The 25,898-nt window shown below is 39.5% G+C and overlaps 1 protein-coding gene across 3 annotated transcripts in view; it reads right to left on the minus strand.

Annotated features, from left to right (window-relative positions):
- Positions 1-266: 266 nt before the first annotated feature.
- Positions 267-25,898, minus strand: part of LOC113174196 (multiple C2 and transmembrane domain-containing protein 2-like) — a 30,074-nt gene continuing 4,442 nt past the window's right edge. The window contains exons 2-23 of one of the 3 annotated variants that reach the window (XM_026377967.1): positions 24,325-24,866; positions 22,108-22,161; positions 20,777-20,888; positions 17,863-18,005; positions 17,283-17,359; positions 16,179-16,293; positions 16,004-16,036; positions 14,146-14,316; positions 12,626-12,756; positions 12,171-12,357; positions 10,653-10,746; positions 10,462-10,564; positions 10,211-10,313; positions 9,920-10,021; positions 9,756-9,830; positions 8,740-8,859; positions 5,207-5,320; positions 4,376-4,417; positions 2,813-2,922; positions 2,475-2,584; positions 2,010-2,107; positions 267-1,170 (exon numbers count right to left, since the gene is read on the minus strand). In XM_026377967.1, coding sequence (XP_026233752.1) covers positions 1,123-1,170; positions 2,010-2,107; positions 2,475-2,584; positions 2,813-2,922; positions 4,376-4,417; positions 5,207-5,320; positions 8,740-8,859; positions 9,756-9,830; positions 9,920-10,021; positions 10,211-10,313; positions 10,462-10,564; positions 10,653-10,746; positions 12,171-12,357; positions 12,626-12,756; positions 14,146-14,316; positions 16,004-16,036; positions 16,179-16,293; positions 17,283-17,359; positions 17,863-18,005; positions 20,777-20,888; positions 22,108-22,161; positions 24,325-24,834 — 2,652 coding nt within the window. In that variant the 5' untranslated portion in view covers positions 24,835-24,866 and the 3' untranslated portion in view covers positions 267-1,122. Of the gene's footprint in view, positions 1,171-2,009; positions 2,108-2,474; positions 2,585-2,812; positions 2,923-4,375; positions 4,418-5,206; positions 5,321-8,739; positions 8,860-9,755; positions 9,831-9,919; positions 10,022-10,210; positions 10,314-10,461; positions 10,565-10,652; positions 10,747-12,170; positions 12,358-12,625; positions 12,757-14,145; positions 14,317-16,003; positions 16,037-16,178; positions 16,294-17,282; positions 17,360-17,862; positions 18,006-20,776; positions 20,889-22,107; positions 22,162-24,324; positions 24,884-25,898 lie in introns of all 3 variants that reach the window. The other 2 variants (XM_026377966.1, XM_026377968.1) reach the window with 2 other exon arrangements.

Genomic DNA, 25,898 nt, shown 5'->3' on the forward strand with positions numbered 1-25,898 from the left:
TCACAGCAGCTGAGAGGAGGTCGTTGAGGTCCTCCTGCTCATGGCGACGCCCAAGGGCCATCAACGCAGCGGGGAGCCCGGGTGCTGGTGAGGTCTCGCACAGCCTCGCCTCACTTCATGAAAGCCTAATGAAGAGGGGGGGGGCTCAGACACGGTGCTGTTAGACGCCCACAATCCTGCAGCATGGGAGCACTGAGAGGATGAACACGGCGTGCAGGGGAATTCAAAGAGATGCAGCACAGAGCTGAGGCAGATAAAAGATGCTACACTGTGTGCTTGTGTGCATTTAATGCTGTTAGAAATAAAAGACAGAAGTCTTCATCAGTGTCAATAAATAGAATAAAGTGTGTATAGATCTGGCCCCATACCTCTTAGATACAAGGAGTAAATTACAGCATAGTGTGAAGGTGCATCCTCTCTAGAATGACATACTGTAGCTCTTTATCCGTTTTTAAAAAGCGCATGTAAAATAAAGGAATATTATGCATAATATTTGCTACTGACTAGTGATTTACTGCTGTATGAACATACTGCAGGTTAAATTTAAAAATTCTAAATCTGTTCTTTGTGGTTTAAAATTCTAAACATTTAAAAAAACAAGGACCTTTCTAAAAAATTGGTTATGACAATTGATGAATAGTCAGTTTTGGAATCAAAGTCTGTAAATCATGATAAAATACACGCATGCAAATTTTCATAGCAAGCATATACATTCCAGATAATATACCCTGATATTTCACTTGTTTTCAGAACACAACCTGGGGCCAAGAATATAAAATAAAGCAGCTTCTGATCGAGTTTGTAAAAGAATAAACTGTACATTCATTAAAACATCTATGCTAGAACAATTTCAGACAGACACATTAGTGAACTGTGGTAAAGTAATGTCTGCGAGGTTCTCAGCATGGACTTCTTTGGTTAAAGGTCTCTGGGTGCTGGTCGATATCAGTGGTGCAGAGCCGTGTATCACCACAGCTAATTATTATTAAAAACTCGCCACATATTGTGAAGCCAAAATATACTTTGTAGACCTCCAGCTGATCCAGTGGTAACAGTTTTTAGGTAGAAAGACCGCAAACAGCAGTGTCAGGTCTCATTTTCATTGCGTCCTCTTTGTGGATTCTACAAGACTTTCTTCTTCCTGCTGCTTCGCATCTCACTGTACTGAACCTGCAGAAAATTAAAAACACCTTTTCAGCACATTGTTTTGATTCATCTGTGCGTTGTGCTTGTATTCAACTATAAATCACTACAATATTTAACTTAGGCTGTTTCCAATGACATGCACCAAGTAGAAAGCTACACTTGTTTAGAGACAGATCAACAGCAGTAAGCGGTCAGTGGAGACACTAGACAGAGCCACACAGTGACCCAAGGGCATGGAAGAAGGAGAGGGAGGAGACAAAAGGGGTCAAACAGCTTAGAGAGAGGACTGAATGGGCGAGGAGCAGAGACGATGGCATGTAGAGAGAAGGCAGGGAGGAGAGAGGGAATGAAGGAAGAAGACAGATGCCCGCAGCAGAAACCAGGTGAAATAGGAGAGATTTACTTACTATACTTTTAAATGAAGTGTTTTTAGGACAATCAACACAAAATCATCTACCTTTGATGATAACTTTTGTATAAAAATGTTTTTTGTGTAAAAGTCATGTTAGTTATTTTATTAAACCATTAATTCGTGTTTCAGGTTCTTGGTTTATATGAGATGTGGACACAGTGATATTTGTTTGTGCTGAAGTTGCTGAGTTCGTAAAGGAGACACCAGCAGCAGTGTCTCCTGTTTCAGCCTGGGAACAGCCTGCAATGCAAAGCTGCTAAGCAGCAGACCTCCACCAGGGATGTATCATGACCAAAACACAACAGAAATTATACAGGGCTGCATAATTATACAGATGAAGCTAATTATACAGACAAGAGGGAAGAATGCCTGGGAGTTGTTGTAGTAAAATGCAAAGCTAGCGGGCTCTGGGATTTTGGGCTTCCTGGTCGGCTGATCCAGCAGAGCTTACCTTCTGCACATCTGAAGGCACCCTTGTCAGGAAATCAAGCACTTCATTGTTGGCGATGCTGTACGGGTTCCGTAATTTCTTGGTGAATTTATTGATGCCTAAAACAGAAATTCACACCAACATATCATTAACACTAGTCTGTTGTGGCTGCACTCTCTGTTTCCACACAAACAAAAACCTGCAGAGGAGGTTTATGCTGTCCAAGGAATATTGTTTTGAGTATGACACTATTTGCCTTTTTCATGTTTTACTTTCACCCTTTCGGCTGGAAGAGCTGCAAGGTTCTAAACTCCAGTCACTCCGTCAAGACTTTATCTCTTTTAAAGTTACCTGGCTAAAGGGGAAGAAATTACAGCATGCAGAGAATACTGCTTGACTTTAATAGAACAATGCTACATAAGGAGAGAGAAAAGGAGAGTTTTTCTATTACAGCAATAGTTGATGATGAAATACACTGACACTCACCCCAAATTAAAATTATGTAGCGTAATGGGATGTAGTATGTGAGGACCGTGAAGATGACAAAGATCAAGAATGCCAAGCTGGACAGGAACGGCACAGACCAGTTGAACGTGCTGACAAATTAACATTAAGAAACACGCGTTAGGAAGAGTGTATTTGGTTACTTATAGAAGAAATTATCAAATTTGAGGCCTGTCTAATGCAGACTTCCCTTTATAATGGAAAAATACAGAACAGGACAATTAAAATAATATGGTGAAATGTGCAGAACATACAGTAGTACATCTAGAAAGATTGCAGTAATGAACAGTAATGAGCCATACTTGAGGACCGATTCTTACTTTTTAATCCTCTCCCCAAAACTGGCGATCTCCTCCAGCAGGTTTTGAAGGGTGATGATGGTTTCTTGGACCATGTGGATTTTGTCCATCAGCCCTCTCCTCTCTGATTCCTGCATGAGCAAACAACACAATCAATAACAGCTGCTTGAAAGACGCCAAATGCCTGCACACTGTGTAAAATGTTTTTCACAGGCTTCTTTACCATTTATATTTTCTGTTTTTGGTATCTGTATGGTAGGGAATGTTAACAAGGGAAAAAATGGTATGCAGCAATGTTTGAGTACAGGGAGTAACTGTTAAAATGTGCCTTCATGCATCATCAATCAAATTACTATCAGTGCCAAATAATACAAATTAAAAACAGGATACAAATTAAAAACATAATGTAAGATTGACTTGTAAAATGAACCTAAATTATATTTATAATGTTATTCTTTATTTTTTGTCTCTGATAACTGACCGTAAACACAGATACTTTGAAATGTTTTTTTGAAGTAAAGGCTCTTCAGAATGAGCCTGGACTTCACATTATTAAAGAGAAGAGGTATCGTTCTCAGGCTAGTCCAGATCCCAGGAGGGAAGGATGGCTTTAAAGCGAACAGCGGAGACTCTCTGAAGATCTCTGGAATGAGAGCCAGAGTTTAGACAGAGACACGGCCACATGTCCACATCAAACGTCGGGAGGCTGAGGGCGGGTTACACGACTAAAGAGAGAACCAGGGATCTGTGGGGATGGTGGCGAGGCAGTGGTGGATGGTGGGGGACTGTTTGCTGGCCAAAGCCTTGGTCTTTGTCACTGTGTGATCTCCGGTATTCATATTTGCTTCTGTCCGGACACACAGAGTGATTTGCTGGCTTGACGCCATCCAGACTTTGGAAGAGAGCTTGGGAAAAGCTCTGTAGGAGGATCAAACCTGGGATATTCCAGATGCACACTGACTATCTGTCTGAAAACCACATATGCAACAATTTTGTTTCATCTCATTAAAATATCTATCACTACACTAAACCACTTCAGCCATTTCAGACTCATGTTCCCGCTGAAACCAGTATGAGAACCACTTTACATCAGGTCGGTGCAGGCCATTCAAAACTTCTACAATAAACAGCTGTCACTGTGAAGAAATATTTCATTGCCTAAAAGCATTGTAACATCTTCAACACAAACTTCCAAAATGAGCTTTGAAAAAGCATGTCTAAGTGCTGTCATTAGTTCCATATTGACGGTATTATATGGCATGTTAAGCTCAGGGACTTTCCCAAATGCAGCAGAACCTCTTTCTCCACCCCTTTATTAGCATATGAATGTGTGTGACATGTGGAAGCGGGTTGTTGAAGTCTTCATTAAGCCCAAATGTCTTTTGGGAAGCACACGTTTACAAAAAAATAAAACTAGTGCTTGGCAGGAATCAAAATACGTCTACGAGACTTAGTATTGAGTGAAGTACTTAGTACTTAGCCACAGAAAATCAGAGATCACAGGCAGATACCTTTGTCAACAGCATATAGAAATACAGAGTCAACAAAGAAATGCAAAAATAAACAGAGAGCACAGGTACGTACCTTCTCATCGTCGTCATCCTCATCCCCCAAATATATGCTGTCCTGAGAAAAATAAAGAATCGGATTGGGGAGGTGAGATTCTAGTGTTTCCGAGATCTTCGACATTATAAACCCTGAAGTCAGGGAAGCCTCCTGAAATACACTCAGCAATAATTAACTGACAACCACTTTGATAACTGCTCAATCATTACACTAATTTATCATTATTCTATTATATGATGGTAATATGCATTTGTGTTTTGGTTTGTCCAATTAACAGAATCATAAGAAAGCATGTTGTCACTGTGCTGAACCACCATCACTATATTCTGTTAATAATACAGTTCCACACTGGGCACAGACAAGCTTCAGCAACCTTTTTTCAGAGAAACAGGATGGTCACATTAGACAAAAAAAAAAAAAAAAACGCTTTGAATTGTGACCTTTTCAAAGCAGAGTGCTAAAAACTTTTTTTCTAATTTGACCAGTCACAACTAGAAGAAGGCAACAGCCCAATTACAGTGAAGAGGAGACAGGAATCAGAACAATAACTAGAAGTGGAGTGAAAAAAACAGAAAGCCGTCTCAGTAAGGGACAAGCGCTGCAAATTAGCTTAGACTATAATGATATGTTGCATTAGTCTATTCAGTGGGTTTTCTATGTATTATGTGTTATTTTATTACTGTGTATTATAGGTACGGCTGGTTGCTATGGAAACCAACCAGCTTTTAATTATGAGAACAAGGTAGACGTTGGTTGAGGTAGACAAAAGAAAGAAAGGAGTGTGAAGAGGGAGCCAGCAGGCCACCGGGCTGAATGAGAAAAACAGGGATGACGCTGCTCTGGACTCACCTGGTCCTGGCTGACCCGGCCGGAGCGGATCTGGAAGTAGTTCCTCGAGATGAGTAAAACCAGGAAGAAGGGCAGCATGTAAAACTCCCAGTACCACACTGTGACCACAAACACCTGCAAGCAGAGGGCCACAGAGGTCAGATCAGTGAGATCAGACACAAGGAGGCAAACTACAGACACAAACATGCTCTTTGTAATTGGCCGTCTTCACTTTACAAACTTCTTCTGTGGTGGAAACCCCCTAGGTAGGGTTAACCGATCTGAGGTTAAGATCTGGTGAGGGCGAAGCTTGGCTGTACACATACAGTTATCTCGCACAAAATGCAGCACAACCACTCTGCTCAGCTGGAACGAGTGTCCCTCCACCCATGTGTGTGTATATGTGTGTGTGTGTATATATCCCCTTATATCTAATATATATATATCTAATATATCTAATATATATATATATATATATATATATATATATATATATAAAAGATATATATATATATAAAAGATATATATACACACACACACACACACACACACATATACACACACATACACATGGAGGGACAGTCGTTCCAGCTGAGCAGAGTGGTTGTGCTGCATATATATATGTTTACATTAAAGCTCACCATGCGATCCACTACAGCCACTGGGAGCCTTTGTGTGAATATGTCATTAACGTCCATAATGGCACTTGTGACGCACATCCCACATTTGTGTGTGGCTCAGGTAAAACAGATAAGAGGATAAAGAAATATGGCTTGTGATGTCTCAATTGCACGGCTAAATGGAAGTAAAAAATAATCCTGTCAGAGAAGCAGTGCTGACCAGAGTGGCAGCAAGCCAAAAGGCGTGGGGAAGGGTTTAAAGGTTTTTATATACTAATAAAAATAGAAGTGAACATCTGGTAAAGACATCACTCTCCTATGAGGCACCAACTGACATAAAAGATGGTAGAAACCCCCCACCCCCCACCCCCCCGCCCTCAACACCACTACCACCACCAGCTTTAATGTGCAAAAAGCCAAGCACGCTCTTGTCTGTGTTATCATAAGCCAAAACATGGCCTGGGAGAGGAGATGAAACTAATTCCTCACTGAAAGGGTTATGTTTTATTAGTGAGGACTTTGTAATGAGTGGGAGAGCCGGGACAGGGCGAAAGCCAAGTCACGCTTTGGTGGAAATGTATACTCAGCCTATAAAGATTGTGATAAAGCAGCCCATTTCTGCCTGAGAGGCATTACACAGCGTTCAACAGCAAAATAAAAGGGATCTGGAAATACAATCCAGATCAGAGAGGAATACAAAAAAAAAAAAAGAAAAGCTACCTAAAGTTGGGAGAGCTACTGAACTGAGGGTAACACATTTTTAGGACGGAGCAGGATTTCCACATTAATGCTCGAGGAACAGTTTGGACGGCACAGAGGTAACCAAAGAGCACAGAAATCACCGACATCATTTACACCATTTATTGTTCCAAAGCCAGAACATCTAGCTTTTGCAGAACAGTGGCTGCAGGTGACAATTATGGGATAAGGTTAAATGCTATGATGTAGTTTAAAAGAAGCAGCGTGGAGAAGATTAATAAAGTCAGAGGAGTAGGATATCTAACCAAAGCTGAGCTAACATTAGCATAGCATTAACATATGACTAATGGTCTTGACAGAAAAAATAAGGTTGTAACTATGTCGTTTTTAATTGCTTGTGAATTGTTTTAGCTGCAATTTAATGCTTTAATGCTGGTTTAGGAGAAGATCTGCTAAAATTCTCGGTAATTTACACTTTAAGTCTTCTTGCAGACACACTTCATATAATTATTCAAGAAAAGACTTTTAGAATTTTAAAAAATGCAGTTACTACTGCACACCCAGTAAGTTGCATACATTAAACAGGGTTCATTTTCAGTAAACTGTATAATAACATATGAGCGAAGAGAGTACACTGTACAATCCACAAAAATCCATTAATTTAGGACAAAGATTCCACATTATGTTCATAATGCCATCCTATTTCTAAAGACTGGGTTGTAGAGCAAGAAAATTAGACTAGATTTCCATGTAGGTCTTCTCACTGATGTTATGTTCAAATTACCTAAAAGTCATAAAATAATATAAATCAAATAAAGTCACAGGGGTAACTGTAAGATCTGTTATAATTCAGAGGGTAGGGAGGTATTAACAAAGCTGAGCTACTAAGACACATTTAAAGTATAGTGTGTTGATGAAAAGCTCTTTGCACGAAGGCGTCTGAATGTCGGCAGATGTTGCAGGTAGTTTGTCACTGTGTGCCGTCAGGAAAAGTGAAGCTTTGATTCATTACTCTTATTTGGCAATATTAAGCACGCATTAATTTCTTCTCACTGAGGCTTGAAAAGGCAGGCAGCATTAGTGTGAAAACATGAGTACAGATGGTACTGTCTTTCAAACGCCGAGATGCGGTGGGAGGATGTGTGTGCACGCCGTGTGCTTGTTCATGCTTGTATGATTTCCACTTCAGTGTGCATCTGAGTTATCAAAAAAGAAAAAACAATTTTCCCTATAGATTAACCATATAGACGAGAACAGAGTCAGGATTATGAAGAACCGAGCAATGTCTTGACATCAGAAAGTAGTTCTCCACTAACGGCCCATGTACATGAACTGTGGTTTGAATTTATTTTAATTGTAGGCGGTTTCTGGTGAAAGCAGACTAAGCCTTGACTCCATGCTGATGTCAGAGGTGCAAATAATTATAAATTATAAAACTAAATGTCCAACCCAAGGCTGAACCATAGACAGTAGCTTCTGTTCAGATAACAGCTCTCTGCTGCAGCTCCCATTTTTCACAGGAAATTGAACAAACCACTATTGGCTGGCGTACAGTATCTCTTTACCAGTCTCCTAACAAAGTCTTGAGATGCTGAGAAAAGCTTTAGTGCCATCTACAGGACGTTAGCCATAAAAACAAAAAGAACTTTCAGTGACCTTGATTGCCTGCATAGTTAATGCACAGCTCACCGTTTGCCATTTTGATGGCTCTAGAACTGGGAGAGAATAAAGTCAAAAAGACCAGCACCCACTTCACGTAGCACTTTGAAGACAAGAGCCGAAATGCTACTCCTGTGTTTCTGTCTTCACACTTGCTTAACACTTGTACTGAACAATGGCAGGACGGAGAATCAGCCTTATCTCTGAAGAGCCTTTTAATTGGACTTCTGTCGGCATAATGGGGTCTAAATCAAACCGAGTACAGATTGGACATAGGGTTAATGAGTTGTCAGGGAAGTAGAACAAAAATAGACTTTATCTCGACTCCACCGGGACTCTACTCTCTCCAGCTGAGGCTCTCTGCATTCACGAGACACGCAACACTGAAAGCGTCCACTCCAACTCAGAGCTGCGGCCAAGCCTGTGTTTCTGCTGAGCCCAATACCGCATTGATTAAGATTTTCACTGGGAGAGTTCAAGTAAGGGTTAGCCAGACTGCGGTTGTCTTCCGCAGCCTTGGAGGGAAAACAGAGGGAAATGCAGATACTGTGTTGATAAGCAGTTAAAGCACTTCACCAGGAAGGCTAGCAGGCTCCGCTGAACGCTCTCCCACTGGAAGCAGCTTTTGATGTACTGCAGAGTCGACATGATGGCCCTGCACAGTGTCTGAACGCGCAGCACGTTCCTGGCCAGAGCCTGAAAGATACAGATTACAAACATGCAAAACAGATAAATATTACAGTAGTTAGTTCAATTCATACCAAACAGGGAACCTCCAGTCAGCTAGTGGATTACTGAGACAGCTGGTATGTTTTGGCATGAAATTGTGGTCAGGGGGCAAAAAGTGTCGGTAATCTGACCTGATTTTGTCAACCAGGACTTTCAACATTAAAACGGACTGAAATTGTGCACGTTATGATCTGAGTCTACAGTGCGCAAGCCAATTTCAGCATTAGTGGGCAATGTGCTGTCTGATAACAATGAGTCTTTGTGGGAAGTACAGACAGTAAGGCACCCATGTCTCGCACCCTGTCTTGCACACTGTATATCAAACTAATGTAGCAGAAGAGTGAACAAGAACTCAGTCACAGTTGGGGTCAATTAAAGCTCAATTCAAGTAATTCAAGCAAACGTCTTGCTTTTGAAGCTTTTCAGAGGAAAGCTATGTGGAAAACGTGTTCTTGTTATAGCTAATTGGTTAAAAAAAAATAGCAATATTTGTACAACTTTTCTTCCAAGTCTCTGTTTTTAGGCTCTTATCGTTTTGAATTTGAATCATACAAGTATCCTAGGAATGTTGTCACAGTGCAGTGACCTCTAACTCCTGTCCCATTAACAGTTGTTCCTTGTGGTGTTTAACACTGTAAAGTTTAGGGGCTGTCAAGTATTTTTTTTAATTTTATCTCTCAGTCTAATACATTCTAATTTCTAATGAAGCTGAAAGGCCTTTACTATTCTCCTTAGCTTAAGCTTAGGTTAAGTGAATGATGTTAATGTCAAAAATTAAAATCCATTTTCCAATGTCTTTCTTTTTTTTGTCTGCATTCCTCAGGTCTGGACTATACAGTAAATTTATCAGAACTGTGTCAAACCTTTTTAGAAAATTTGGGATTATCCTCCATGAATCTTCTTTCTCTGGGTTGGAAGGTTCTTATACTTGCTCTGACCTGATTAAAAAAAATATAATGAAGCAATGAGAATCAGGCTCACCTTTCATATCCTTCTTGGCCTCATTGCAAACCCAACTTTTACTTACAGGGTTAAAAATAACATCCAGCGCCAGAGTGATGCTCCCCTTCGACAGCCCACCTAAGTCCTCTTTCTTCAGTGGGAAGGCAGTCTGATGTCCCCTGCGGATCTGCAGGACAGAAAGGGCATCAGGTGCTGAACTCAGTCATGAACCTGACCGTCAGTCATGCTGAATTACATCTTAGCAAGTCTTCAACCCGATGGAGTGTTAACGCCCTCTTCACTTTAATTTAGACACAGAGTGTAAATAGATTAGTCTATTGTCTGCATGACGGACTCTTAGTGAGGTAGTGTGTACCGAGAGCAGGGGAATGGCAACTTTTCCCAGGAAGTCTGGCGCCTTGTCTCCATCCTCATCAAAGATAGTCACCACCAGAACATCATGAATGTCTTTGACAGGGCTGTGGAGACAAAAAAGGAGGTCAGATACTTATTTATAGCAAATTATAGCATTATGTCCCAGTTTTTCAGTTTGTTTTAATAAGTGAAACAGCAAACATCATCTAGCATTAACAACGATAGGTGTTTGGAGAAGAAAGTCAAACTGACAATGTGAAGACTTTATTCCACTCTGGGTTAAGGGTCTTATACACCGTGTGGGTCTGCAGTCTGTCATTGCCCAGCTCCAACACGCAGAAAGGGTCGCTCTTGCCTACAGAAAACACCACAACATGTTAACACTTGGTTTCTTTGATCTTTTCTATTTTAACAACAGAATACATTTCACATGTGAGGCCCACCATTTAAATCAGCTGCAATCAGATCTGTAGCCTTGAGAACTTTGATTTGGAGATAACCGACATCTTTGAGGTTTTTCAGGGACCTTTTCAGACTCTGTGGGGACAGGAAGCAGACAACATCCTGGGTTTAGAAACATTTACACTAGAAAACCCTCTCAGAGCACCTAACTCCACAAAGACGTGGAGACTATTACTATTACTAAATACTATTATTAGACACATCTTCCAGATTGTCCAATTCATACAGTTATGGTTAGGGTTAGGGTAAGGGTAAAATTCTAAAGTTCTCTGATGGCTGAAAGCAACATCTGACAACAGCCTTTCTATAACAAATAATAAACATGTATTCAGAATCTAAAATTCAGAACAATGTGTTATTGCAATTGTCTAAAAATGTCTACAAACTCATGAGGTCACTGAAATCAATTTCCTTATTACACCTAAAGCATTAATATTCCTATTGTGAGTTCACAGCCTTTAATGCTTAATAGGCCGAGCACTGCAAAATACAAACCTACAACAAAAATACATTATACATACATCATAGAAAATATTTTCAAGAACTTGCAAGACCACCACAAAGACACGCTGACCAAACTGGCTGTATTTGCAATTGCATCATAATGGTTTACATTTCTAAGTTTCAAGTTGTTTGAAGCTTATTTCACATTTTCCTATGATAAACTGAAATTGAAAGAAAGGTATAACAAAAAAAAAAAAAAAAAAAACGACGATGTACGCTGTGGAACGTGATAGATGGCAAAATGAGCATTACAAATAAAAGAATAAAATATGAAAAACTTGAATAGTACTTGGTGCAGGGTATATATTGAAGAGATGGTGTTTCATTATATTTATTCCCTCTTCTCTATCATTAAGGATGGTTTACAAGAAGGGTACATTCTCATTGCAATCATGGCATGTCTTTTGATTGCTAGACCCACGACAAGCAGATATATCTTTAGGTGACACCTACAGCCTTTAATATTCTTAACCCACTATTTGATGTTAAAAACAGGAATTAAAAAAAATGTTTTTATCTCAGCAGAAGGCACCAATGAGCAGAGGTCACTGTTCCAAGCTCTCGGCACTTTCCCAGTTAGATACTGCCATCTCTTGGCCCTCCAACGCAGAACAGAGAAAGTGCTGCTGTTTCCGAAATCTAGGAATCTTTTTCTTCAGATGATAACTAAGTTTTAGGCTGGTTGCTCACAGTAAAACAGCTGAGACTGCTATTCAAAAATATCTTAGGACATTGTACTGGGATTTTTACTCTTTTACAAACTTAGACTCAGGGTTCAGTTAATCTCTACACCAATCAGCCACACATTCAAAACAACCAGGACCCTTTCATGTTGTGGCTGATCTAGCTGGTTTCAATTTTGAATAATAAAATCCACAATCAAATAAAGATGTTGACTATATCGGCACCTCAACTGGCACACTGTGGTGAAGTGATGCTATCTGTGCATTCAGTACAGGTGGAAAACACACTCTACAAGCAGTTCAGATACTGACATATTTTTCCAGCTGGATCTGACGTTCTTGAGGTTCATCGAGCGGTGCGGCGCAGAGATCCGAGATGGAGACACCGCTGCACGGGGTCAGAGTGACTAAAAAGACCAAGCGCCCTCTCCCCTGGCCCAGGGTGTGCGTGAACAGCTGCCTTTGATCAACAGGGATCTTGGAGAGATTCACTTCACATCTGCACACACAACAACGCACATAGAGCACTGTTTTATTTGTGCAGAAATGTAAACTGTGCAACACTCACTACAAAGGTCTGTACAGGCATGACACACACAACCATCACACAAGGTATTGTTGTACGTTACAAGTAGGCTGTGCAAAACACGACTTACATTTTCACTTTATGTGCTAATATTACACGTACACCTGTATTACATGTGTTGTACAAATACAAAACATACAATAGGCTCAAAAAGCTGAAAGCAGGTTGAGCAGAGACTCACGTTCCCAAACACTCCTCTGGCCTTCGTCCTTCCTTGGACAAGAGCTCTACGTCAAGAATTTCTGGACTGTCCAAGAAGTGGTTAAACGTAAAGCTCTCTCTCCACTGAGGGTTGGCCACTTTGCAGTGATTCTACACCAGAAAAACAACATTCAACATCAAAAGACATATTCACAGTTGTGCACTGTAAGTGAACGATAAAGTTCTTTTCTACTTCATAGTTCTACTTCACTATATTTCAGAAGGAAAGAAAAGGAAGGTTTGCTAATACTTTACAGGTTCCGATAAAAAATAATAATAAATTATAGTGCATTATTATGAATGAATGATTATGATTGATCAATTCATATATGCTTTTACTGTTGTCAGTGTGGTATGACTACTCTCTAAAGTGAAGTATCTGAGTGCTTCTTCCACCATTGTTAAGTAGTCGCCGCATGTGGATGACTAAGCTGGTAAACTTTATTTTTTAACACACTAGTGTATAAATGTTTTGTGATTTAGCAGTATTAGAAATTCCCACTGTACATGAAGGTAAACTAAGCAATTAGTGTCACTTTAAACCTGCATCTGAAATAAGAAGACAGAACAATGTTGCTTATTAGCATTCAGCTTTTATGAGTAATGGCTGTTGTTGCAGAACAGCAAGATGATTATCAGTGACAGTAGCTGCAGAGCCCACAGGACAAGAAAGAGAGCATCACTGCTAAACAGCCTCCCGCTGCCAAGATAAGCAGCAGAGAGTCCATCCCGTGGTTTAATAAAAAAGTACATTTTTCTACTATATTTCTAGTTGCTTTTATCAGGAGAACGAGACAAGACTTGAATATTTCAACACCATTTTGTTTACTATCGTTATTTTTAAGAAATTTTTCAATGACATATGACTGGAAAATACAAAACAATGCAAGTGAATTTAGATATGTTTAAGTAATCATCTTGTAATAAATGTCTCATAACTATTTTTTTTTTTTTTAGCAGAATAGACCCTATGGTAGTTAGGGTCTACTCTGCTAGTCAATTTCTTTTTCTAGGACTTTGCTTTTACATAATGTGTGTCTACAGAGAGGCGTTACAATAGCTTAATGATTATATTTTTATAAATGTGTGTACATATAAGGGTTCCTCTACTATCTTGACTTTTTAGACCAGTCAGTTTAATGACATTCAACTGATCTTTGGCCTTTTCTGGAAATATGCTGTAAAAAAATACAAGTGTCCTTTAAATTTAAGATAGTTTTTCCACATGTGCTGAATTGTGCCTCTTTTTGGTGAACAGTACACTTTTAATAGTAAGCCACAGATACCAGGAAAGAAAGAAAAGAGATGAGGTGTGATTTTTTCCACAAACACTGAAGAAAGTTGGCATTTTACAAGACAACAACAGGGTAGGATTAAAGGGAATGAGGGGTTAAGTAGTGAAGAAAAGTATTCACAATTGGAGAACAGGAAAGCAGCAGAAGAATTTAAGAGTGGGAGGGGGAAGCAGAAAATGAAAAGCTTTCATCCTTAATGCAGTACCTTGCTTTTGTATCTCTGCTCTCCTAGTCTGAAGCGAACAAAGAGCTGACCTCCCAGACAGTCCAGCGGCAGCTGCTGAGCCTCTACCAGAGTCACAAACACAAGAGAAGTCCACAGCTGACTCTTCTTCAGTGTCTCAGCCAGGCGACAGCTCTGAAAGGAACCTGCTGACTGCAGTAGAGGAGAAGAGAAGAGAGGGGAGGAGATGGAAGAGGACAAGAGAGAGCGGGAAAGAAGGAAAGTCAGAGAAAAAATACAAAATCAAAATACAAAAAAAAAAAAGAAGAAAGAAAGAAATCTCATTTCTACCACATTTTGCCCAGTAATATTTTTATAATTTAACACTGCACACATTCATCAAGCAGAAGAGAGAAAGACCAAGACATAACCACCTACACTAATGTGAGGCTTAAATCAGATGCATACATGCTCCAGATCAATAGCTTGGACCTTACAATCAGCTCCCTGGGAAGACGGCATTAAATATTTTCTCCAATGAAAATGAATTGATCCTTCATTTCACTGAGAGATTAGGTAAAGCCTTCAGTAGCTACAGCACAAAGCAGCATTTCTCCCATCCATATAATAGGGAGTCATATTCTAAGATAATTAGCTGAGCTTACATGAGAACAAAGTGCTTCAGGGACAGAAATTGAACAAAGATTCAATTAACACAGATCAAGCTGACGGTGCAGTCTTGTCGGACTCCGTTCTTCCATTTGCATATGCAGAAATTCACATTTTAATTAACGGAGTGCATTGATCTGGCAAACTACGATGAGCAACTCAAGTGGCAGAGCAGCATGCACATGCAGCTGGTCACTTTATTAGGCACAGTAATGCACACAATTTCAAAACACAAATTCATGTGATTGCAATTCTATCTAAAAATATAAGGTCAAATGTTCCTGTCTAATCCCTGGAATAAACAAAGATTGCAGAGGTGTAGCATGTGGTACACAGTAGTGTACAGCAGTGGTGGTATCCCCAGCTTAAAAAGAGATGAGTCAGATTGATGGCATGATAAAAGCGTGCACATACAGCAGCTGCTCCCTGCGTGAAACATCTCTTCAGTGAGAAGTCAGACTTATTCAATGTATAAGACCAGAAATATTGTTTTAGTTATCATAACCAATATTCATGAAAATACCTCAACCATGAATGTGTTAGTCCACCTCTCAATACTATAACATTCGATACACTCACTGGTTTTGCTGCTCCAGCCTCATTTACTCAGTTTATGACCAATAACTTTTCCCATAATAAAAAATAATTTATTATAATTTATTTTAGCACTATATCCATTATCTTCTCTTCAAAGACTATGGCTAAGTTCAGCAGTGGTGTGTTGAAGAATGACTTAAAACACACAACAAATGGAAGTTGTGTATTGTGGCGGCTCAATGAATACCTTAAAAAAATACTTTACACACTAAGTATCTATGTCTTATCAAGTAACGACTGACCGCTAATGAGCTTTAATGGTCAATCTCAGAATTAATAAAAACATTATGTACATTTATGAGATGCAATTTGCCACAACAACAGTACTGCTGCTTTATTGTGAAAAATGTAGTGATTTGCTGCCCTCTTGTGAAAAAATAACTTAAAGTACAGGTAGCTGGCAAAACAAAACAGAAACAGCACCAATAGAAACTGTCAGTACTAGATGTCAGATCAGCCTCATTATGGTATCAGTTTAACATTTCTAATGTAACTGAAGGAGGCCTGACCTGAGTGGAGGCTCTGCATTTATCTTTCTACATTTCAACTACAGTTTACTGTCTACATCATTGGTGTAGTAACAAAAGTTAATAACTTAATGTCTATTCAGTGTGTTCCCTCCATCCAGTCTTACCCTAATACTTCGTTTTCGTTTTTGGGGCCATCGCTGCCAACAGGAGTGTGCATGTTAGGTGCAAAATAAAAATTACACTTTGGTTAGTAGGACATAGACAGAAAGACTTGGTAAAAACACAAAGATGTAATTAATACCAATACACAACAACACACAAAAGGGGAGCTTGCCATACATGGCTTCTCTTGTTATCTCCATCTCTGTGTGACAGACTCATGTTGAGCAGCACAGTGCCCATATCCTCCTCCAGGCTGTTTGGGTCATCCAACGACAAGGACAGCTCATTGGCTCTGAATCAAAAAAGCAGAAGAAGTTTATTTAAAGTTAAACAGACCAGAGGGAGGCAGTGTTTAGTTAGACCAGAACACAAGATGATATAGTTTCACTGAGAGGCACAATATCATACAGGAGAGACGAAATTAACCAGCAGTCTTCCACTACTGGTTACTGTACAGCTGCACTGGTGTAAATGAGAGTTGTGTGGTTAACGTGGGTTGCAGAAGTAGGCACATTGTTTTCAAAAGGTAACCAGTTTATAGTAAGAGTAGTGAAAAAAATCACGAGAGGAAAAAAGAACAGACTTTCTTTTTCATGTTATGTTGTTGAACAAAATGTTCAGCTTAAAATTATGTTTTTCTTTCTTTGAGTTTGACTTCATTGTTTAAAATCTTCATCACACATAGACATAATTCCATCGGTGGCAAGGGGTTGCAAGTAGACAAAGGGGATTATTATTATAGGGAGTAATAAAACAAATAGAAACCACTGGATTCATTCATAATCACAATACACTGAAAATGCAGCTGCACACTTTATAGTTAGAGAGCAACTAGCAAATAGCTACAAGTGAGGATGACTGAGAAATTAGACAGGGTCAGTTAATGGAGATAATAGCTTATTGCAAAAATACAGTGCTCTACTTTTCAAATGGTAAATTAATTTGTGTTTCTGTAAACTGAAGAAGGTTTAAGGCTCAATATGAAACACAAGGTCAGATTCTTCCTGCTGTGATGGAGAACAGAAAGGATCAGATTTTGATCAGCTTTTATTTAGCCGATACTGGTCCAAATATTAGAATGTGTCCACGCCAACCCAGATACAGATGTTCAGGATTATCCTAGAACACGTCTAGTGTCGACTGTCTGTTGGTTGATAAAGCCAGACTTTTTCAAATATCACTGTCAGTATGCGACCCAGTTTCAGTTTATAGGGTGCACACAACAGTGCGCACTCCAAATGCCTCCAGCACACACTACACTCACTTGAGAGAGATACTCACTTGTCAAAGTCCAGATCACTCAGTAAGACACTGGCTGAGCCCATGAAGTCATCAGTTGTTAAGTCCCGGTCGTACACCTACAGTATGCAACGTCAAGCAATGAGACAAGATACAGTGAGTACCATGGGTACAGTTACTGTAACAGTGAGTACTACTCTTTGTGGAACCTCATATTTAATCAAAGCTGTTTTGTTGCTTCTTTGCAAATATGATTCACAGATAAAACTCGGCAAGGTAGAAAACATGCACTAACATGCTCTAACCATGAAGGGTTCCAAAGAATTTTAATTAATGTGTTGACTTATCTCAAACAGAAGAACAGACACTAAGCTAGTCCTAATGAGCGGCTATACAGCAGTTTCCAGTTGGTCCAAAATTGTTTGAGAATGCTAATTAGACTCTTGTGCATGACTCCCCTGCTGCACAACTTGAGATGCAAACACTGGAATTCCCCAAAGCACCGTGCATTGCAACATTTGTAACAACCTGCCAAAATGTCAACACTGACCATTATCTAGAGTCGTATTGTAAAAGTAGCAGAACAGTGTATTTAACTGAGTAAGAATGATAATGAAGTTACCTTGATGTGCAGTTTCTGACTCAGATCCTTCACAGGTATTGAAAAGGTCTCATTCCAAATGGGGTTGAGGTTTTTATAGACAACTTTGCTCTTGTAGAATGTTTTCCCGTCCAATTTAAATTTCACATAAGGGTCACTGGTACCTTAAAACAAAACACAACATTACACAATGCATTTTGGATTATTTACTGACAGGATTGCTGCTGTCCACGTTTCTGATCAGACTGGTACATGGTGCTGGTACTCATTAGGACACATAATAATGCATGTCAATAGTTACTGCTAGTGGATAATATGGAGTGTGGGCTGTTAATTTAGCCTGAAAATAACTCTTAAGGATTTTATAAACTCAGTTTATAGGACTGAAATTAAGAGATTTGGTCAAATTGTTAGCCTAGACACACTCCAAATGTTTGTTGTCGTTTCACTTTACTGTAACAAAGTAAAACAAAATGTTTTGTTTTATAGTCACAAAATATTCCTTCTAAGCTGTTAAGCATTGGGTTAGTCTGAATTTATAGTGACAGAAACGTGTTTACTTCTCATTGTGTCTCAAACACCAGTCAAATCGCCCTAATTCTGATTTCAAAATTCTAAGTTGCTACATAGTCTTTTACTCTTGTTTCTGAACGTACAGGGAAGTGCAGTTGTTTCCAGTAAAAAAGACAACTGGCCCGTTCACTGTTATGAGGTATCTCTTATGTGTCTGTATGCAGGATGTGGGTTTTTTTTTCCTACCCGACCAATGCTACCACAATTTCCTGAATGAATAGCCAATCAAGTTTTGATATCATTATTTCACAAAGAGACAGAGCAACACTTAAATGTGATAGTACCAAGACTGAAAAACTACTTTATTAGGAGCTTTTATGAAAATGTTTTTACATTTGTTGCTGTTTTGTCAAATCAACTTCACTTCAGAATAAAGGAAGTAGAGTCTGTGACTTTTAGCCTTTGTGCCTGTCAACCAGCTGAGGGCAGCAGGCTACACAGAAACAGAAAAATAAAATAGTTGGTCACTGCTTTGAAAAGATGGTGGTCATAACAATAATGTGGTGAAGTCAAACTGTCCTGCCCTTTATTTTCTGCATTATCTTTACCCAGAACATGGTTGTGTAAATACAAATCGATAAAAGAGAGAAGATAAAATCGACTATTAATGACTATTAATGAAAGTATTCAAACCCTTTCCTAGGTTTAGGTTTAGTAGGTTTGACCTACTCTGAGTACCTGGACAATAAAGGCCTTAGTCCGAGAGGAGACCATGAACTCAACAGTCTTTCTAACAGAGCCTCTGGAGTCCTTTGCAGCAGTACTCCATGAACCAAAGGCCTTGTTAGAGTGGCTACATTCAGTACACTCTTGAACAAAATAAAATAATTAAGGAAAGGCATGACAGCCTGCACGGACTTTGCCAAATGCCATTTGAAGGAGAAAGATTCTCTGGTCTAATAGAGACCAAGTACTGTGCCTGGTAAACACCAGACACATCTGGCTAATGCCATGTCTATGCTGAAGTCTGGTGGTGAAAGCATCTTCCTATGTTGGGGGTTTCTCTGCAGCAGGAACAGAGAGACTGGTCAGAAGTGAGGGAAAGACAAATACAGGTAAAAATCAGAGGTCCTTCAAGAGTATCTGCACAAGAGTGAACAAGACTTGAGACTGAGCAACAGTTTATCTTTGAGCCTTAAGTCAATGTTGGGAGTGGCTTCAGTTCACATCTCATGAGTGGCCCAGGTAGAGCCCAGACTTAAACCCCATTGGACATTTCTGGAGAGACCTGAAGAGGGTTTTTAACAGACACCTCACATTCAGAAAGAATGGGACAAAATGTCCAAAAGCAGGTCAACAGAGATAATTCTTACTTCCAAAGAGGCTTCAGCAAAGAGTGTAATTTAAGTTATGAATACATTTAGAAATGAGAACTTTTTATTGTTAATACAAGGTGAAGGGTCTGAACACTGTCTGAAGTAACTGTACATGTCCAGAGTGAAAAGCCTGGTGTACTGATCCCCGGGTGTGGCTCGGGCAGCTTCTAATATGCTATGTGGAACCCGACCTCAGCTGCTGTAAGAGCTTCACGGCTAACCTGACACTTGGCAGTCGTTGGTGTCCCTGGAGTCAATAACAGTGTGTGATCAAGCAGATATCTGTGGCCATGATTAACAAGCCAAGGTTAATCACACAAACTGAGACTGGGAAAAAGCAGAAAATCCACACTAGCAGAGGACACAGAGATGTTTTCTGGTAGATTCGAATGTCCCACTCCACTGGAAACACGTGCACACGCACACACTGTTAACGTCTCCTGAGTTTAGTTAAACAAATGAGCGCGGATACGTCTTTAGCGTTGTGTTGTTTCAGCAGTGACAGCATACTATAGAGATGAATCATAAATGCAAAAGAGTTCAACAAATTCAACCGACCGTTGCAACATAAACCAAATGGAACAGTAAATGGATAACTGCAGTGGCACTTACTCACTGTGGTATTTACACACATGACATATAGGAAGAATAATGACATAGGTGCCAAACTATAAAACCATGAGTATGATAATGAGTGGATTACCACAACTAAATTTACATTTGCTGTTGTGCATATTTAAGTATTATTTGCTCCTGCAGCCTGGTTTCCTTGTTTAAACCATTAAAGTATCATTTTACACAACAACTGCTGAGGTGCCTGTTGATTTTGTGTTGTTTGCAGATTATCAAAGTCAGAATGTGTTTTCACATCTCCCTACACTATGTGAGTCCGTTTTTGGATGCTCCCGTTGTCCTGTAGCATCATGTGTCACCTCATCATTACGTCATCATTATACACACAGGCTAAAGCGCTAATACAGTGGTTGTTGATAGTGTTAAGGGTGGCGTAACACTTGTACTAACAGATGCCAAGATGAGGCTCTTACCACAGCGGTCCCTGATGACCAGGTTGCGTCCTTCCTTTAGGCTGATGGTGAGCAGGAAAGACCTTGGAGTATCCCTGATGTTCTCTAACACACTCAGTGTCTCACTCCCCATCTTACATTGAAAAGACACACACACACACACACACACACACACACACACACACACACACACACACACACACACACACACACACACACACACACACACACACACACACACACACACACACACACACACACACACACACACACACAGTAATTGATCATTATTTTTTTTATTCATACCAGTAATGACAGATCTATAGAATATAGAATATACAGTAATAGCTATGTAATATACAATTCAGTACATAGTGTGTAGAAGATGAATGATGACAGCTTTGGATACGTGGTAATATGAACTTACTTTGGTTGGTATCATTGCAGTACTGAAATGTATACCCAGCAATGTGGAATGTTTGGTCCAAATTATTCAATATGTTATATTTTGCAAACCAGGCCTTCACCTGGCTGCTTTTAATAAGCTGCTGATCTCCCCATTTAATTTCAAGGTTTCTCTGACCTCCATGAAGACAAAATGTTTGCATTTCACAAGAGCACAAACCAATGGCGCTAAACTGACCTGTAACTGATAGATAAATATTCTAAACTGAAGTTTCTCCTTGAACAATCCACCACACCATCTACTTTAGATTATAGAAATGCTCATGTATGCCCTGTATGTTACTGCTGCTTTTACTCTCACACCAGTGGTTGCCGTCTACCATCATGCTATTTGATTCATTACTTTAAACGGATATCACACTTAACATTGTGAGTTATTTTAAAAAGTTGGATGGTGATCACTGGCATCACATCACCAGAACTGGCTTCTGGTATTTTTATGCTGTTGCATGTTGTCTATGATTCGATACAGTCCATGACTGAATTCACTACTAAGCCTCTCCACCAAATCAAGCATCTTTCAGTGAATGAAATCTGGTCTCCTGACATCACCCGGCTAAGAGTCCCAATCCTCACAGGCCAAAAAAGCCAGGATGACACAATAAACACTACACAGCCTACTGTGTCATCATGTCCTGAACACAGCACAATAATCTGGAATTAAACTTTGACATCAGTGTGTGTCAGCAAAAACACAAGGCTGTAGATCCATACAAAAAAAAAAAAAACACAGTGCAGAGTCCTTTTAACCACAGAGGTTAAAACCACCTTTTTCGGCCTGATGGTACTATGTGTGAGTTAAGACATTTACATGTAGACACCATAATTGATAACAACATAAGTCACATCATGAATGAACAAATTCCCAATTGAATAGCAGCACTTACATTTGGGCTGTCCCCGTCCTTTGACACGTCATCGTTTAAATCTTGATCATCATACTGCAAAGATAAAGACAAATACATGTCAAAAAAATATGTAAATATATACTTTTGACATATGAAACTATTTTGGAAAAACAAAGGTAATGAAAAGGGAAAGTCTCAGTCTGCTGTGCAGCTAAAGGTTCAGGGACCCGGTCTCTTGGGCATTTCTACCACTGGGGATAAATCCTTTGAGCAGTTATTAAAAATTCCTGTATCCTGGGGACTGAACAGTGTTCAGAGCACAGTAATGAAAAAAAATGTTCATTTGCTTTTCCGTTCTCTTGTTCTGCTCTGTTGTTCAATTGAGAGTAGTGTAACTACAAATCTGACTTATGTTTTCAAGAATGTAAATGTATGGTAAAACGTAATGTAATTCTGAAATATACACAGTTAAATATTTACTAAAGATGGTCTTAAAACCAAAGCTTGTAACTCTTCTGTGATTCACACACATTGATACAAAGTAGACCACTAATTTACACAGTGGTGGTGTTTCTGTGTTCAGTTCTTTTCTGTCGCAGTAAATAACAGTACACAACATTACAAGCTGCAGGCTGGTGTCATTCACAGAGAATCTGTTCCTGTGCACGGTCCATTTGGCCGAGTGGTGACACATGCTAACGTGAGCATGCTATGATGATCACAATGTCAGCGTTTAGCAGGTATAATTCCACATTTTCATCTTCACAATTTTAGTTTCACATTAGTAAGTTGGTTTGTTGATTCAAAGAGAAAATCCAGCTAAAGCGAATGGGAACGTCCCTCACATGCTCTGAGGTCTGTAGAAATTTCACACCTGTATATCCAAAAGTTGCTAATAATTTTGTCTAAACCAGCCTATCAAGCAGATGTTAATATATCACACAGGAAGGGAGGTTCTTTCTCTTCATTTAGTGAAAAAGGTTCCAAGTGATGGAAAGATATTGTGTAGAAAACACTTAAGAGCTTCTCTGTAAGCCCATCAGGGGTGTGGTGCAAAGTCTTTAGACAACATTCACAGTTTGCCGTTTTGGTTCAGCAGCACATTTGGTTTATTTTTTATCTACAACCAACACACAGGAAAGCTAGACTAAAAATATTTACATTTGAAGGAATTAAGAACAGACACTGTTAAGGACAATGTCGCAAAAATAAGCATTATTTTTTACTTAAAAAAAACGTGCACTTTGAAATATTGCTTTCTTTACTAAAGCAAAGGAAGCTATACTTAAGCAGGCTTTTAATCTAAAGACAACTGCTTTAACAGGCACTGGGTTGAATCTTGTGTAGGTGTAGGTGGTGAGGATAGGGGACAATTGCTTTTTGGTCATAGTGTAATTCACTGAACATGATATTTGCTGAAACATAAGAAGTCATATAACTTGTTTCTGTCTGGATAGCAAACACAATTATGACAGATTATGTCATAATTGTTAGTCAATCTTAAATTAGTCCATAGAAAAAAAACTCACTATGACTGATATGAAGGTTAGCCTTTAAAGTAGTAACGATCACTAATTTATGTGGTATGATAAGCATCTAGTATGTTGATGAGTCCCCGGCCCTCTTTAGCTATGTAACTGCTGCTGACCATGACATAGCTGTTGATTTTATACGTTATTGACAGACAAGATAAATGTTCTTTGTGCTAAATGTTCTTACAGTAGATAGGATAAAGTGTGAAGTGTGCAAATTCTAATGATGTCTAATTGATTTATTGTTACCAATGAAAGTACTGAAAAACATAAATTCTAAATGTGACTATGTCAATTTAGCTCTCACATTTATACCCACACCATTGTCATTGTTAAACGTATGGCAATGATGTGGCAGCACAAAAACACATACAGCCAGAGTTTGCCTAGTGTTGCTAAATACTATTGATTTTGGAATGACTAACTTGATGCAGCTCCTCCAATTTAAACTTTGTACGTCCTGTGCAAATACACCTGACACCTCACACCCGTCATCGTACAGAAAAACTTCAGTGTATTATGTTTTTACCTGTGTGTCACAAGGAAGCGATATGCTCTACTGTATGAGCTTATTTTCCTGGCATGCTCACTGTTAATGTTACTATTTAAGAATGGAAATAATATATATAAATATATATATAGTTACCAAGATGCTGAAGCATTTATTATATAACAGGTCAAGACTGTTGCTTATGTTTGAGGACCTGGTCTGAAGTTTCTGTACCTGTGAGCTGTGCTCAGAAACCTCCACAGTGGGAAGGTCTGGGCTGTAGATGGTCATCACCTCTGGCAGGGCAAGCTCCTCAGGCTCCATCCCTCTGGCAGGTCTGTAGTTTGTGTCTAGAGAACTCTTCTCGTCCTCACAAAGACTGGTGAATGATTCCTGAGAGGAAGCCCAGTCTCTGCAGTCTGCAGGCACGATCAGTCTGTTCTCACTCCTCCCAGCTCCACTTCCAACTATTCCCATGTTCAGGCCACTCCCACCTCCTGTTCGGCACTTAGCTGGCTTGAGAAGCGGTGTGGAGGGGTTGCTGTAGCTGGGAGTTTGTTGAAGCTGGATGCTGGAGGAGACACGGCAGTACTCCTGCCTAATGTCAGGAACAGAGGAACTCCGATGATCCATGGAGGATTCGAGATGAATGACTGGCTTGCTCGGGTTCGCCTTACTTCGTCGGAGGTGTGGCATCATCTTCTGGCGGAATTGCCGCAGCATGCCTGGCTTTTTGGAGTCCATGATGGGTGGAAGATTCAGTATGTGCCTAGGATCTGGACATCATAGACAGCTAGTTTAAAAAAAGAGGGCAAAGAGGAATCAGTCACTGGTTCTTTAAATCTGTCTCATGTTGTTACAATTCCAGACATTCACAACAGGCTGGAAAATCTCAGTTAGACTAAAACCGTCTTATGTTAACATGAATTCATGACTTCAAATCCTCCATCCTCAACGAGAGACCTACAGCCACAAGATTAATACCAGCTGGAGGGCACTCTGGCTGGTCTGCTTTAACACAGCTTCATACACAGCAAGCTGTGATGCACTGTGTGTTCTGACACATGTCGATCACAGCCAGCTTTAACTAATGTCTATCAAAATATGAAAACCAACAGGTGATACTGAAATTGTGGCTGATTCCAGCACATCTGTTATTCAACATCAAGCAGTCAGTCAAACACAATCACTGTCACTAACCTTCAGTGCTGACCTTTACTGTAGTGGCAGCTATTAAAATGTTTTACAGAAGATCTCTCTATTTCCTAAGCAACAAATGCATAAAACTGTGATGTCATAAAAAAACAGCATGATTAATATTTGTTAAAAATGTTCACAGTATACATTTTGACTTGTTCTAGCAGGAAAAGCACACACGTTAAAAATAAACGTTAACGCTCACTCTGTTCTCGTGGCACAACCAGTACAAATGCAGCTAAATATAATTGACCCGTTAACAACTTTAGCCTCAACAACTGTTTTATTTACTCAATATTCCTACAGGGACTTATATATACTTAAATATCTTAAAGGACGCAGGACTAAAAACGTTTATTTTGAACAGGACTCTAAAAGATGCTGAGGAGAAACACACTCAAACTATGACCTTTGACCTTAACAGTGGATCATAATTATTATATAAGGTGATATACACTGGCTATTGCCTTGATGTCTGGAGCACAGCAAGTCACATAGGCATTATCAGTATATTTATCATTTCAGAGCTTTTCAGATAAAATAAGAACTTTGTAGAGTCCAGCTTAGCTGTTCTACATATTACTGTTAAACCACGTGATGCATATGCTATC

The sequence above is a fragment of the Anabas testudineus genome, chromosome 3 (genome assembly GCF_900324465.2).
Source record: "Anabas testudineus chromosome 3, fAnaTes1.2, whole genome shotgun sequence".
NCBI classification, from domain to species: domain Eukaryota; kingdom Metazoa; phylum Chordata; class Actinopteri; order Anabantiformes; family Anabantidae; genus Anabas; species Anabas testudineus.